The following is a 15,200-nucleotide window of genomic DNA, read 5'->3' as shown; positions in this document are numbered from 1 at the left end:
TCAATTATATTTTCCTCGATTGGGGACATCTTTTTATTTTAACATTGCATTCTTTTAGAAATATTTGAAGCAGTGCGTTGACGAAAACTGGAAAGATTATTCGAAAGAGTTTCGCCCACCGCAAAGAATTCACAGAAGCAAAAGGGAAAGTATCACATTAAGAGAATACGGAGAAATTGAAGCGAAGAAAAACAACTCACACTTCTCTTCGTTTAACAAAGAGAAGTATGAGTTTTCCAATGCCGGAAAAAGCATTAGAAGCATTAGAAACATTAGCAACAATACTTTTTCTAATGCCGGAAAAAGCATTAGAAACAGAAACGTCTGAAACACTAGAAAATTACATAGAGGAGATTTTCGTAAGCACACCATAAACCGAAATTTCAAAAAGTATAGGTGACGAAATACCACCTTGTCTTACACTTCTTTTAACTTTAACAATGGTAGTCGGAGAAGATTTTAAACTACAAAAGAATTAGAATTCCAATACTGAAGAAGTAAAATAAAGGGACTGAAGAAGCAAATGAAGAGGGAATAAAAAAAATCGGTAACGGATTACACTGTCAAGTGCTTTCGAAAGATCTAAACCACAAATATAAATTCCTTTACTCTTAGAATTTTTTTTTTCAGAAGAAGAGATGCTAAAATAGAATGAGGATGCTGACAATGCAGTTCAGGCCAAAACCGAACTGGTCTTCTTCTACATTAGTTGAAATAGTTAGATGGGGAAGAATTGTATATTCAAGTAATTTACTTATATTACTAGAGAAAGTAATGGGCCGGTATGAAAAACAATCAGTAGGAGATTTTCCCCGTTTTAATATTAAACTTATAGTGCCACACAGGAAACTCTCAGGAATGCTCGAAGTGCAAATACACATCGTGGTTAGTGCCTTGACCACGGAAATTTGGAATCTAATTCTCAATGTTTGTGATATGGGTAATACTTTCAAAATCAAGACTACAATTTGTGCCACGCAAGCTATATAAGAAAATCAGAGAGAGAGAGAGAGAGAGAGAGAGAGAGAGAGAGAGAGAGAGAGAGAGAGAGAGAGAGAGAGAGAGAGAGAGAGAGAGAGAGAGAGAGAGAGAGAGAGAGAGAGAGAGAGAGAGAGAGAGAGAGAGAGAGAGAGAGAGAGAGAGAGAGAGAGAGAGAGAGAGAGAGAGAGAGAGAGAGAGAGAGAGAGAGAGAGAGAGAGAGAGAGAGAGAGAGAGAGAGAGAGAGAGAGAGAGAGAGAGAGAGAGAGAGAGAGAGAGAGAGAGAGAGAGAGAGAGAGAGAGAGAGAGAGAGAGAGAGAGAGAGAGAGAGAGAGAGAGAGAGAGAGAGAGAGAGAGAGAGAGAGAGAGAGAGAGAGAGAGAGAGAGAGAGAGAGAGAGAGAGAGAGAGAGAGAGAGAGAGAGAGAGAGAGAGAGAGAGAGAGAGAGAGAGAGAGAGAGAGAGAGAGAGAGAGAGAGAGAGAGAGAGAGAGAGAGAGAGAGAGAGAGAGAGAGAGAGAGAGAGAGAGAGAGAGAGAGAGAGAGAGAGAGAGAGAGAGAGAGAGAGAGAGAGAGAGAGAATGATACCGAGAAAGAGTGAAAGAAAGAAATTTTACGAGATTAATAGTTTCAGGAAGAAGCCCTATGCAGAAAATAATTCTCGGATTTTTGCGCTTTTGTTCGATGATTTCTTAAAGAGCCATTACTTTTAGAGAATACAGAGGGCTCTAATTTGCATCAGGGGCGTGGTAAAACCTATCAGGAAACTTCCCAGCCTATCTACAATGTATTGATATAGAAAAATGACAGATAAATACACTTTTCCTTAAAATACAAAGAAAAAAAAATCTGAAGATACTTGGATAAATCATATAAATTCTAGATTCCCTTTGAGTTTATGACACATCCTATATCCACTTCGAGGTCAACATCTTAGTTGACCGAGAAAAATACAAATTATAGATGGTGCCGAAACGAACTGCCTGTCCTGATTTGGTCGATTCATTGTGTTATTGTTAAAGGAATCAATACAAATATAATTTTTTTTTTAGCAAAAGAAATAATAAATCTAGTAAATAAATAAAGAGAAATAAACAAAAAGAAACATAACTATGTAAAATCTGAGTAGAAAATAACTTACTTTGGTGCAAACGGCGGCGGTTCTAGCAGTCATAAATAAAATTATTTCTTTGTTTTTGCTAGTTGTTGTGATACGTTCCTTATATTGAAACTTATTATGAGTAACTAACTACCTTTGCTTATTTTCCTGGTCTGTGGGTCAAGGAGAGATGGTCAAGTTATTCCAGTCTAGTTTATACTAATGCTCAGTGTTGGGGTATTGATGAGAAAACCAGGCAAGGGTAAACTCTGGCCTTTTCCTTGACAGAATTTTGGATATAATATTCTCCTTCCGGGTTAAATTTCTAGGTTTGTATTTAATTGAATAATGAAATATGACGTAGATAATTTCGGAGACCACACTGCCTTTCCATGAAGATAAAATAAACGTTAAAAAGATGGATAAAAGCATTTTTAATTGACAGTTTATAATATATTTCACAAAAATACCAGATGTTTCGGTCACATATATAGTGACCGTCATCAGTAGTAAAACTAACCTTAGCCCTTTCTCAGAATGAAGTTAGATCCTTCCCAAAATTTAGAAAACTACCCAAAGTATTATTACTCTTTAAAGCTACCCTTAGATCATTGCTTTGTAAAATTCTTTTAAGTTTTTCACTTAGCCCGGGTACATATGGTAAGGAACAAAAATGTACCCGGGCTAAGTGAAAAACTTAAAAGGATTTTACAAAGCAATGGTCTAAGGGTAGCTTTAAAGAGTAATAATACTTTGGGTAGTTTTCTAAATTATGGAAAGGATCTAACTTCATTGGGGAAACAAAGTGGGGTTTATCAGATCCCATGTACTTGCGAAAGCTCATATGTGGGACGTACTAACCAGAATTTGGAAATGAGATTATTATAACATAAAGATTCTATTTATTCGGCTTTAAAGCAAGATTCTATGTCTGAAGATTTTACTTCAGCCCTTTCAGAACATATTTTAATTTTCCAGACCATTTCATTTTGTTCGATAATGTCTCTTTTATCTCTAGGGATCGGGGCTTAAAGCAAAATTTTCGTGAAACTCTTGAAATAAAGAAAATATTATTCAAGAATATGGCTTTGAATCGGGATACAGGTGAATATGGGCTGAACACTATCTATGATAATTTATTAAAATCTGACGGAGTAAATTTCAACATACCCAATATAGTTGACCTTTGTCCAAATGTTATATCGTTGAACGCTAATGAACCGAATCCAAGAATGTCAAGGAGGCCAGCTTCCGCCTTTGCTTTGAAAAGGATTAGAGATTTAAACAATATGTAGTTTTATTTGGTTTAGTGTATAAACTTTTGTTTTAAATTGTTTTAGTTTAGTTTTACTACTGATGACGGTCACTGTATGTGACCGAAATATCTGGTATTTTCTGTGAAATTTACTATATACTGTCTTTTAAAAAGGATTTTATCCCTATTTTGAACTTTCATTTTATTGAATAATTAAAAGGTAAAGGTAAATAATACGGTATTGGACTTTAAAGTCGTTACCGGCGGTGCTGATCTCTGTTTCTTGGCCCTTCAGCCAGGAGGAGCAGTGGGGGGCTGGGGGCCAAGTGTGTTTTCACACACCCTTCCTGTTTACCTTCCCCAGATTTCTCCAGGCACCCATTTAGAGCTGGGTCGACTCTGGCTGAGCTTACAGAATCTCGCCACGTACCCTCGTCCCACACCAAATAATTGTATGCACGAAGATTCGAACCCTCGCCCCCTCGGACAAAGAATCCTAAATCCAGCGCACCAACCCACTCGGCTTGACGGCCAATTAATAATTGCTAATTATTAATTGAATAATTAGCAATACAAAAATACAAAATTTTACCTTCATATCACCAGATATATTTTCTCTATCTCCAAGAATTCCGTGCAAATTTTTTGTGCCTAAAATATTCCTTAGAGTAGTCTGCGCCAAAAGACGGGTTGAGTGATGAGCATTTTCCACATTTGCAACACTAATGGTGGCATTACTGACTCGGAAGTAGACAACAGCATCTACAGAAACCGTAACGGAATCTTTGGTCAGTATCTGAAAGATAATGTGCAAATGTATTTTTTTCAACCCATTTGCATTGCAATGTCAATAACGAATAGAAAAACGAAAAAAAAAATAACGAATCTGATTTTGAATCATAAATGGGACATCGGGAACAATGATCAACAGATAGTGTTTATGTTGGAAAGAAAATAGCTAGATTAGTACAAAGCACTCGTTAAATCAGCATTCTAGTGATTTCTCATGCACGGATACTAAACTGAAAACAATCCTTATTTTGAGCCGTGTTTCTATTTCTCAAAAAATTGAAGAAAAGAAAGAAAAATTAGCTTCATAACCAAGATCACTGAAAAAAAAGAATATGGGTTGACAGTTTATTATATATGCTGATATTCATTTCTGAAATTCTTAATAAATTTGGATTTATTAAGGTTAAAACAAGAGAAAAGAAATTAAAAATATATTTCGTTTTCAGGAAAGCGCAAATTATGTTCTGGTCTTTAGAAGGCCCGATGAACGTCAGCCATACTCCTCCTATTTTCTGCTCGTTTTGAGTTTGACCCAGTTATTTATTCTGATTTGGGTTCGTCTTTGGTTTCACTTATTTATTGATGGTGATTTATGACAGTTTGACGCTTAAAATATTATTTGACTTTATGTCTGCTCATATTTCGTCGGATATAACAGAAAACTAAGTTTTGTTTGTTTTTAATGGACATAGTCTTTTTCATTGTTTAAGAAAGGGTGTTTCAAATATTTTTGATTTTTCTCTTAAGGATCCAGATTTTGGCTGAATATTTATACTAAAAATAAAATCTTTACACAATGTTTAATAATATACACCCTTTTGAAAATTTGGATAAACAGAGTATATTTTGATTTAGTTTCACCCCTCAACTTTCCCCGAAAAGAAAAACTTAGCATTCTTTTCTGTTCTTGAGACATTGTATCTATGCTATGAATCAACCTGGATGTACTTACACTCTTTTGATTTAGTTAACTAGTAAGAGAAGAAGTAGTAATAGTAAAAGTCCCAGAAGTTTCAAGTTAGTCCCTTCAGTAATTTTTTAGATATTGCTGAGATGTCTCATCAACAACCAGTATACACATAGTGCCTTTTGATTTAGCTCTAAAGCAGCATAATTTCTCCCTGAAAGTTTCTTCCTCGCCTTTAATGTCTAAAGAACTTGGTCTATTTTAACAACCTGGAAGCACTTATAGTATTTTAATTTTGTTCAATAGTTGTGGTGTTAGTAGTAGTAGTAGTAGTGATTGAAGTAGTAGCAAAAGTGGTAGCAATATAGATAGCTCTGGAAGTATCAACTTAATCTCCTAGGGCATTACTGGGAAGGTGACAATACACCACTTTTATAACCCACATGTACCTATTGTGTTTAGATTAAGTTAAAACCACCCTTACCATTCCCTAAAAGTTGTACTAATACCCTTAGCATTAGCAATGGTAGTAGTCATAGTTGCAGGAATAATAAATACATTCTAAGACCACACTGGCTATACTTGACAAATGAAACTCAGAGAGGAAAGAAAATAACAAAATAAAAAAGAAAATAAAAAAAGGTTAAAAAACGAGGATTTTGTCAGCCAGTGGCGAACTATGAAGAAGAAGAAATAAGCAAATATTTTGAAAAGGACCTCCGCCGAGTCGTCCTCAGTGCTAAACAAAAAAGAAAAGGAAAAGAAAAAGATTACGAGAGCGGACAAGGGAAACACAGCTGTAATTATGAATTCTGCAGATTATGAAATAAAAGTTAACACCCTTTTAATGGATAAAAATATTCACAAAGAAATAAAAATTGATCCCACGGACAAATATACACAGCAGTTGAGAAAAGAACTAGGAATTTTAAAAGATAGTAGACTAATTACCCCTCAAATATACAGAAAATTTTACCCCAAAGGTTGTTCAGCCCCAAAGTTTTATAGTCTGCCTAAGATCCATAAGAAAGATATTCTGTTACGACCTATTGTAGCATGTTATAGTTCTCCAGCTACGGATATAGGAAGTTTCTTAGCCACCATTTTAAGCATCTCTTAAGCACACAGAAATCCTATATAAAAAAACTCCATATATCTTGTTGAGAAGTTAAAAAATCAAAGTGCAAGAACAAAAACAGAACTTCATGGGATGTCCATAAATGTGAGCAGGCCTTACTTGTCTTGTCTCCTTATTTGGCAAATTTTTACATGGATTTCATAGAACAGTCTGCTTTGAATAGTTTACACTTAAAACACTATATCTGGTTTCGTTTCGTTAATGATATCTTTTCTGTTTGGGAACATGGACAAAACTCTCTAAGAGATTTTTTGGCACATTTGAACTCTTTTGATTCAAATCTCCAGTTCACAATAGAACTCAAAGATTCAGGTAAGCTGCCTTTCTTGGATGTTTTGATTATAAAAACTACTCCTAGCCTTGAATTTTCTATATATAGAAAGCCGACTCATTATGATCGATATCTACATTTCTCTTCCCATCACCCTCCTTCTACAAAAAAGAGAGGTAATAATCTCTTTAGTCGACAGAGTTTTAAAAAACTGTTCCAGTAATCATATAAATTCTGAATTAAACTATGTCAAGGATATTCTCTTCTGCAATGGTTACCCAATCAAACTTATTGAAAATATCATAGATAGACGATTAAAAAAGATAAAACAACAAAATAGAGAGCCCGTCCCCCTTGATTCAGTTACCCCGGCAATTGAGAAAGAAAACTTTCGTCATTATATCATACATCTCGAAACTTAGCGATAAACTTGGAAAAATTTAAGAAAAAAACATAATCTCTGTTTCTTTCAAAACTGAGCAATTAGTTGAAAATTTTTTCAACTCAGGAAAGGATAAAACTGACCCTGTACTGGGTAGTGGTGTCTACAGAATCCCGTGTTCATGTGGGAAATTTTACATTGGTAGGACCCATAAACAACTAGGTGATGAACACAAAATTTCAAGATTAAAAAATAACAATGACAACTTTGATTCGGCATTGGCTTCGCATATTTTCGTAAATCTGACCCATCTGGTTCTTTTTGTCGAGGCAACCTTAATATCTACTGTAAATGGCCTACCACAAGCTTTTAAGGAGATAATTGAGATAAAAAAAAAATACATGAACCAAAATTTAGCAATAAATAGAGATACTGGAGATATTTCATTAAGACCAATTTACGACAGTTTAATTTTGAAGGACTCGATCAATATTTTCACCTGGTATAACTTGAAAGAATCTATTTGCACATCAAATGATGAGCGAATTTGTAGGCCAGCAAAATCTATAGCAAAACAGAGGATTATTGCCCAATCATCTTGGGAGATTTTTTTTTCATTAATCCAACCTGGTTCTTATTTAGTTTCTGTTCTGCCGTTGGCAAGTAAACTTCGAAAGGATCGATCTTCGTTGGTTTCTTTTTCTTTTCTTTCTTTTTTGTTTAGCACTTAGGACGACTCGGTGGAGGTCTTCGTCGAAATAATTGCTTATTTCTTCTTCTTCATAGTTCGCCACTGGCTGACAAAATCCTCGTTTTTTCACCTTTTTTATTTTATTTTTCATTTTTTTATTTTATTTCCTCTCTTAGTTTCCTTTGCACGAATAATAGAAGGAGCATTGGAACTAGTATTACCGATAGTAGTGGTAGTTACGAAAAAAACTGGGTTACGAAAAAGTAGTAGTAGCAATAATAATAATAACAGTAGTAGTATTAATAGTACCATGTGGTTATTGCCTTTTGGTTAGTTCAACCTCCCCCACAACAAGCCCTATAAATTTTAGCTTTATTTTCCAAACCGTTTCTAAGATGCTGCTGATAAGCTCTTTAGACAACCTGTTTGTACATAGTGCGTTTTCATTTAGTTCAACTTCCCCCACAACATTTACTGAAATTTTCAACCTAATACCCTTAGTCATAGAAGCAGTCACAATGGAAGTAGTAGTTGTAGCAGCAGTAGTAGTAGTAATGCAGTAGTAGCGTTAGTGTACCAACATTGCTATTTCGTCAATTCTTCATTCACCTAAGCTTTCCCTGCAAGTTCCAAGTTAATATCCTAAATCAATCCTGAGATACACCTTTTTGATAACCTGCATGCGTGTAAATTGATTTAGTTCATCTTTCTCCTTAATATTCCCTGAAATTTTCACCTTCATGCCCTTCGTCTTAGCTGTAGTAATAGTTGTAATAGCTGTAGAAAGAATAGAAGTAGTAGTAGTAGCAGTTGTATTAGTAGTAGTAACAGTAGTAGTATGGAATTATTGCCTTTTGGTTAATTAAACTTCCCGCTCTACCTTCCCGGGAATTTGCAACTTAATACGTTAAGCCGTTCCTACGATATTGCTGATGTACCCTTTTGACAATCGGTATGCACATAGTGTGTTTTGATTTAGTTCAACTTCCCCTTCAATATTTCTTTAAATTTTTATCTAAATATCCTCAGCCTTTGTAGTAGTCGCAATGAAAACAACATTTATAGTAGCAGCAATAGTAGTGGTGGTTGTAGGAGTAGTATTAGCAGTAGAAGCAGTAGTAGTAGTAGTAGTAACGTTCATATATTGCCTTTTGGTCAGCTGATCCTCCCTCATCATTTTATGAAAATTCCAACTTTTAAGTCACTCCTGATATACGCTCTTTCAACAACCCACATATGCATAGTGTGTTTTGATTTAGTCTCCTTTGAATATTCCCCGAAGGCTTCACTTGAATGTCCTTGGTCTTTTTTTAAGACAAAAGGTCATACGCGCTTCCTTTGCAGATAACAAATATTACGTGTAAACAACCGGCAAAATGAAAATTCTAACCTCCCCGATAACAATTATATGTAAACAGCGGGGGGTTGTCATCCCCAGAGACATGATTCTTAGACCTTTCAATTATGTTGAACAAGTTGGCTATGTAAAAATTTTAATCTGATGTATATGGGGTAAAAGTGCATGGGAGGGAAGCTGGTTACCCTCCAATCACTTGTGACTCTTAAAAAGGACACTAGAACTTTTAATTTCCAATAAAATGAGTGTCTTCCGAAGTTTCTAAACAACTTCTTCAACAAAAAAATAAGACACAAAATAATTTTTATATCTTTAATTTTTTTAACTCTCTTCAATATTTACCCCCATGTGCAGTGCAAAACCTTAGAAAATTATACTTTCTTAGGCAAAAATATTTATATTTTAATTAACTTTCTTAGCCTGGAATTTTCTTCCCTTGCCCTCGAAAATCCGAGATCTCATTCAGAAAGTGGAGGAATCAACTTTACTTGCTCAGGTTGTGGCTTTGACTCTTTCCTCATCATGGAAAGGACTTTCCATAATAGAGCAGATAGCCAAGGAGTTCTAGAAAAATGTATATATAAAATAAATAAAAGCCTGAAAAAATATTCGGAAAATTGTAAGGGACTCCCAATGTCCGTCATGTAAGGTCTAGATGTTCACCTTGCACTAGCTGATTATCCTTTTCCCGTGGTTAAAAGAAAAGGGATAAGATTCCAACTCTGTTTCAGAGAGAGCAGGCTATTATGGACCTGCCATTTGACCAACACTATAATAAATGCTTTAAACGGATAGGCTTGGATGCATGGCATGATATTTTGTGAAAGACTGGCAGTAAAGATAATCTCTTAGCTTTGAATGAAAGTGGATTAAAGAATGGGGGGGCAGTGTTTCCGACAGTTTCTATTCATTATTTTGAAGCGAATTGGCCAACAAGTGTCACAGATATTAGTTATGGCAGAAATAAGAAAACAGGAAGTAGGGAAAAGAATTCTTTATTATGATGAAAGGGAAAAATTTATTATCCGATTCGCGCACCTAGCAGGGTATACACAATATGGTTTTTCAATACTTTTAATTTCTTACCAAAATCCCCTTGTTTCCTTGTTCACACCCTAAGAAGTAAAGACGCCCACAGTTTTCTAATATTAAGACAAAAATTTACCTCAGATGTGCAATTTTGTAACTTTATATTTTAATTTTGTTTGTTCAATTTGTCTTTTCCAAAATTGTGTCCCAAATTTTGTACCAATTGTAAACTTTTGTTTACGTGTTTTCGCCTTTGAAATTTCTTCATCTCAACATTTTTAACATTTTAACCTTTTCTGTTCTTATTTTTCAATTTTTTGAACTAAAAAAATTCAATTTCTATTAAAATTTTCCAAAAATTTCTGACTTTCCTGTGAAGTTTCAAAATGTTTTGTTTTTAGACGAGAAATTTCATAGCATTTTATATTTGTTTCGAGTGAAAACAAATTTCAAGCTTTTGTCGATGTTTTTTCGCCGGTTTCAATTTTTGCCGTAAAGATTCCACTTCTTCAATTTTTGTCGTAAACTTATAAAATGCATTGTTTTGTATAGGAATATTTTTGATTCTATTTTTATCCGATCGAAAATATAGATTTCAAATTTTGTTTAGGCCTTTTCAGAATTTTCAATTTTGTCCTGAAGTTTTCAAAGTTTTTTAATATTTGCTGTAAAGTTTTCACAGATTTACGATTTTTATTGAGCGAATGTCCGGGTTTTAATTTTTTTTTCCTGGGGGTATTTGCTGATTTTCAATCTTCGTTTTAAATTGTTAAAATAAACTGTTTTTGGATGGAAAAAGTTTTATTATTTTCAATTTTTGTCGGACGAAAACAGAGACTTCCAAATAATCCTCAAAGTCTTTTCGATAGTTTCAGTCCTGTCCTAAAATTTTCAAAGTTTTTCGTTTTTGTTGCAAAGTCTTACCAAATTTGGTCTCTCCAATGAATTATGGCGTGTCAAGTTCTGGCTTAAGTATTTTCTGGCTAGATAAAGAGATGTATATTTAATTTCTTTTTTTTTAATTGGATCGAGAGGGCTGAAACTTTCCATGATCAGTTTTCAGACGTGAACGTTGAGTTTTGTTGAGTTTCTTATTGAAAGAAAAAAACAAAAATAGGCGGAACCTTAAAAGAACTAAAGAAGTATGCAAAAAACCTTGAAAGGAATAGATTTATTAAGAGCAAAATAAAATAAAAAAAAAACAAAGCTTATTTATTGTTATGTAAATATTGGTAACCAAGTGCTAGGATTTTTACTCCCATCATCCATAACGTACTTTTCTTTAGCAACACAGTATACATCCGTTTTCACTACTTCTATTGCAAATAGTTTAAAAACTTTACTGATTTAATCATATTGGTTGTTGCCTTTATAATTTCAAGTCTGAAAATATTATCTTTATTTCCTCGACGGTGAAATGTTTCTTGATTAGATTTATACCAACAACCGTGGCCGCATGCTTAAGCGATCTGCTTGATGTCACAAGACAGTAGCATTTATTACATCTCCTTAAAAGTTTAGTAAAGTAATCGACGCGAGTTCAAACTTCTAACTTCCTAGTTGGTTCTTCTTTTGACTAGTTACTAGATGGGGAAAAGTCTTTTTTTCTGAATATGATGTCTTTTTTTCTTAGATTTGAGGGCTAAATTTTCCAAAAGCATGATAAATGATAAGAATTCAAGTATTTTGCCCTCCAGGACCGTTTTTCAAGGTGTTTACAACTTCACATGACATTCAATCCTAATCCTATCCCGTTGTACTGATTTTCCAAATATAGTGCTATTAAACGATTTGAAGAGTTTACTCTTTGCGTTGATAAGGTTTGAGCATTTTTTCCAAAAAATGTTGTATATATTTTTTCATATGAAAGTCTTGTCTGAAGCTTATTTTAAAGTCAAGATTCATTATCAACTTCAAGCTTACAAAGTATAGTTTAATAATGCTACTTTTGTTTTGCTAGATATCCATGGTAACCGTTCTTCTTTGAATTTTCTCTGATGAAATGGAGATAAATGTTCAAATCGATTGTGTTGCTTGATAATGGGTGAGGAAATTCCTGTCAGTAAAACACCAGATTTTTTCTAGAACACCATTCACCTCAAAAAAAATCTCTACCCTTCATTATCGTCGACTGTTTTGAAATTAATACAATCATTTGTCTATAAATCCTGATAGACTTGCATTGGCACACGGGAGCTGAAAATACAGTTAATTTAGACGGGATTTGTATCATGGCAGACCATGTGACTTAAATTTTCACTATAGTCTGTGTCACACTTCCCACAACGGTCAATTATGAAAAATTAAACCTCCATAAATGGCACATTAAAGGGTTTCTAGGTAGTCATTTTCTGCCCAAACATTATGTGAAAATTCTTTCTACTCTTCAAAAATTTCTTTTTGAAATTTTGTTTCGAAATTTGAGTGAGCGGTGCATAATAAGTAAGTACCCAAATTCTGTCCCCCTAAGGAAATTAAAATAGAAAACTCAAATAAAATTCTCAAATTTGGAAAGCCTTATTTTCCACAGAGGGTATTTTCCGGGGGGTAGGGATATTTACCGGGGGGGGGGGTATTTTCCACGGAGGTACTATTTTCCTCGGGGACGGGGGTGTTTTCCTGGGATATTTTGGGGGGAGTAATCCGGGGATATTTTGATTGGGGGTAATTTTAGCAGGGGGGGGGGGTGTATTTTTTTTTTTGGGGGGGGGGTATGTTACAGGGGGTAAAAGCGAGATGAAAATTAAAAGTTCTAGAGCTCTTGTAAAGTGATCAAAGAGACTGGAAGGCAAATAGCCCCCTTCTACGCCCCATTTTCCCCCAAAATTGTCCAATAGAAATTTTGGGATAGCCATTTTGTTCAACATAGTTAAAAGATTCAATCACTATGCCTTTAGGCGTAACTCCTTTTAGCCTGTGAGGAGAGCCATAAGCTATGAAATTTGCCTATTATTTACGTATGGTATTTGTTATTGGAAAGTATCCATACATATTTCAGGAGCGGGGATTTTGTGCTTCGGGTGGGTTTCGATGGAGGAAATTTTCCCTGGGGAGTGAAATATTGGAGTTGAATTTTTCAGGGGATATTTTACACAGGGGGGATTTGACAGAATTCTCATATGAAATTCTTTTTATTTGTCTCTCTTCCTCTTTACCAATACAATTTTGCATGTGGAGATGTTCCAGAAATAATCCAGGGGCTATTTTCAGAGTGTTTGGATTCCCGTGAAAAAGTTTTGACGGAAGGGGGATATCCGAAGTGATCGGAAAAACGATTAGAAATTAGGTTCTTTTTCAAATAAAAGTATGCGAAGGAGAACCACTCATGCCGAATCGTCCGCAAGATATTTTACGGGAGGGGGTGGATTTTCAGTCAGGATGAAATTGACCGGAGATAATTTTAAGGGGGGGGGTAGTTTACACGGGAAGAAAATTCCACAAAGGGGTCCCACGTTGGGGGAGGGAATTTTTCATGGAGGATGAGCCCGAAATAATGGCACTATTTGAAAAGCAACCAGAAATTAAATAAGAAAAACAAGATCTTTCAACTAAAAGTAATAAACAACTTCAAAACTCAAAATGAACGAAATTGTTCCTTATATGAAGGGGTTGGCCCTATCCTCGATTTACTATTTTCAATTTGCTCTTTACCCTAAAGTCTGACTATCTTTCCTTTTTTTTTTTTTAAAGAACGGCTCCTGAAACACAAGGGCCTTTACATTAGAATAAGAATGTTTTTTTTTAAATACTTTAAATTTAACGCAAAGAGCAAAGTATTGACGAGAGGGCCAACCCTTTCATATATGAAATGATTTCTGTTCTTAATGATTCTGTTTTTAATGCTGCTCCTTACTTTCAGTTAAAATAAAGTTATTTTTCTTTTATTTAACCAAAAGCGTGAAAAACCTCATCCTGAAAAATGGTCTTGGGCGTTCTTCTAATTTTAAAAAATGTCTCATATTTTGAGGAATTATGTTATTTTTCAAATTCTTTTTTATTATCCCTTGGAAATTAATTCTGAAAGCCGATCAAGATTTTGGTCTCATTTCAAAATTAATTTTCAGTTCTGAAATTTCTCTTTAGCTCTGGAGTATAAAACTAGAAAACCATGCTTGAAAATTCAACAAAAGAACCCTCAACTGAAAAACTCTAAACATTACATGTGCATTTTAGAAGAAATTCAAATATTCAAATATGGTAATTAAAACAGTTAATTAATTATGAATAAAAATGTTGGTGACGAAGGACTTTTTATTGTCTATTTAAATTAATCATAAAAGGGCCTGGTAGAAAAAGTACAAATCTTAGTTTTAAGACAATTTTGTCGTACTTATAATTAGAATCAACTCTGATGCAACATTTTGAAAATATTCCTGAAAAGTTTTAGGCTGTAAAACCCAGACAAAAGTATTCTGGAGTTTGACACGAGAGCTGTTAAAAGGATAAATTTTAAATAATACATGTCTTCTTAAGCAAAAAGAAAAATACATTAATTATCTTTACAAAAGGATAATAACTTAACTTTACCCGCTTTCTTGGGGAAATTTCTGGGGATACCCATGTTATTTTTTGGTGCCAAGTTTAGTATATAGGCTACATACTTTTGGATTAACACAGCTAGTGCAATGAATATGGAGTAATAAAGGACTCAGGTTTTAAAAAGATATATATATATATATATATATATATATATATATATATATATATATATATATATATATATATATATATATATATATATATATATATATATATATATATATATATATATATATATATATATATATATATATATATATATATATATATATATATATATATATATATATATATATATATATATATATATATATATATATATATATATATATATATATATATATATTATTTTTTTGTAAAAATACCTCTTGGGGTGGCACGCAAAATACAGTTGTTCGCAAATCAACTTTGGTATAGCTTTCAATGCAGGGAAGAATGAAGAAAATACCTGAAAAAAAGAACACTAAAAGCTATTGCACATAAATGTTAAAAAATATTTATTATTTCATAATACAAAAGTAAATTTTTGAACTTATAAATCTAATTTTGAGCATTTAACAGCTAAAATTTGTTAGGCTTAGGTTTGAAACTAAAGGCTAAAAGAGCTAAATTTACGAGAAACTCTGTGAGCTACAAGACAAAGTAAATGGTGGAATACACTATTTCTGAATAAGTTTTTTTTTTTTTTTAATATCTCCTATATACCTCCAACATGACGAAAGGTCATTGGAACTCTGGAGTGGTTTCCTTTCCTGGTTAAATAAA

The 15,200-nt window shown here is 33.7% G+C and overlaps 1 protein-coding gene across 1 annotated transcript in view; it reads right to left on the bottom strand.

Annotated features, from left to right (window-relative positions):
* The window catches only part of LOC148956907 (band 7 protein AGAP004871-like), a 227,806-nt gene that overhangs the window by 42,177 nt on the left and 170,429 nt on the right, over positions 1–15,200 (bottom strand). Inside the window, exons 5-6 of the mRNA XM_089096831.1 lie at positions 14,801–14,883; positions 3,922–4,125 (exon numbers count right to left, since the gene is read on the bottom strand). Coding sequence (XP_088952957.1) covers positions 3,922–4,125; positions 14,801–14,883 — 287 coding nt within the window. The remainder of the gene's footprint in view (positions 1–3,921; positions 4,126–14,800; positions 14,884–15,200) is intronic.

The sequence above is a fragment of the Artemia sp. Qi Xiang Cuo genome, chromosome 1, assembly GCF_049724085.1.
Source record: "Artemia sp. Qi Xiang Cuo chromosome 1, ASM4972408v1, whole genome shotgun sequence".
NCBI classification, from domain to species: domain Eukaryota; kingdom Metazoa; phylum Arthropoda; class Branchiopoda; order Anostraca; family Artemiidae; genus Artemia; species Artemia sp. Qi Xiang Cuo.
Note: the sequence above shows the minus strand (reverse complement) of the source record. Positions and strands in the feature narration are given on the sequence as shown.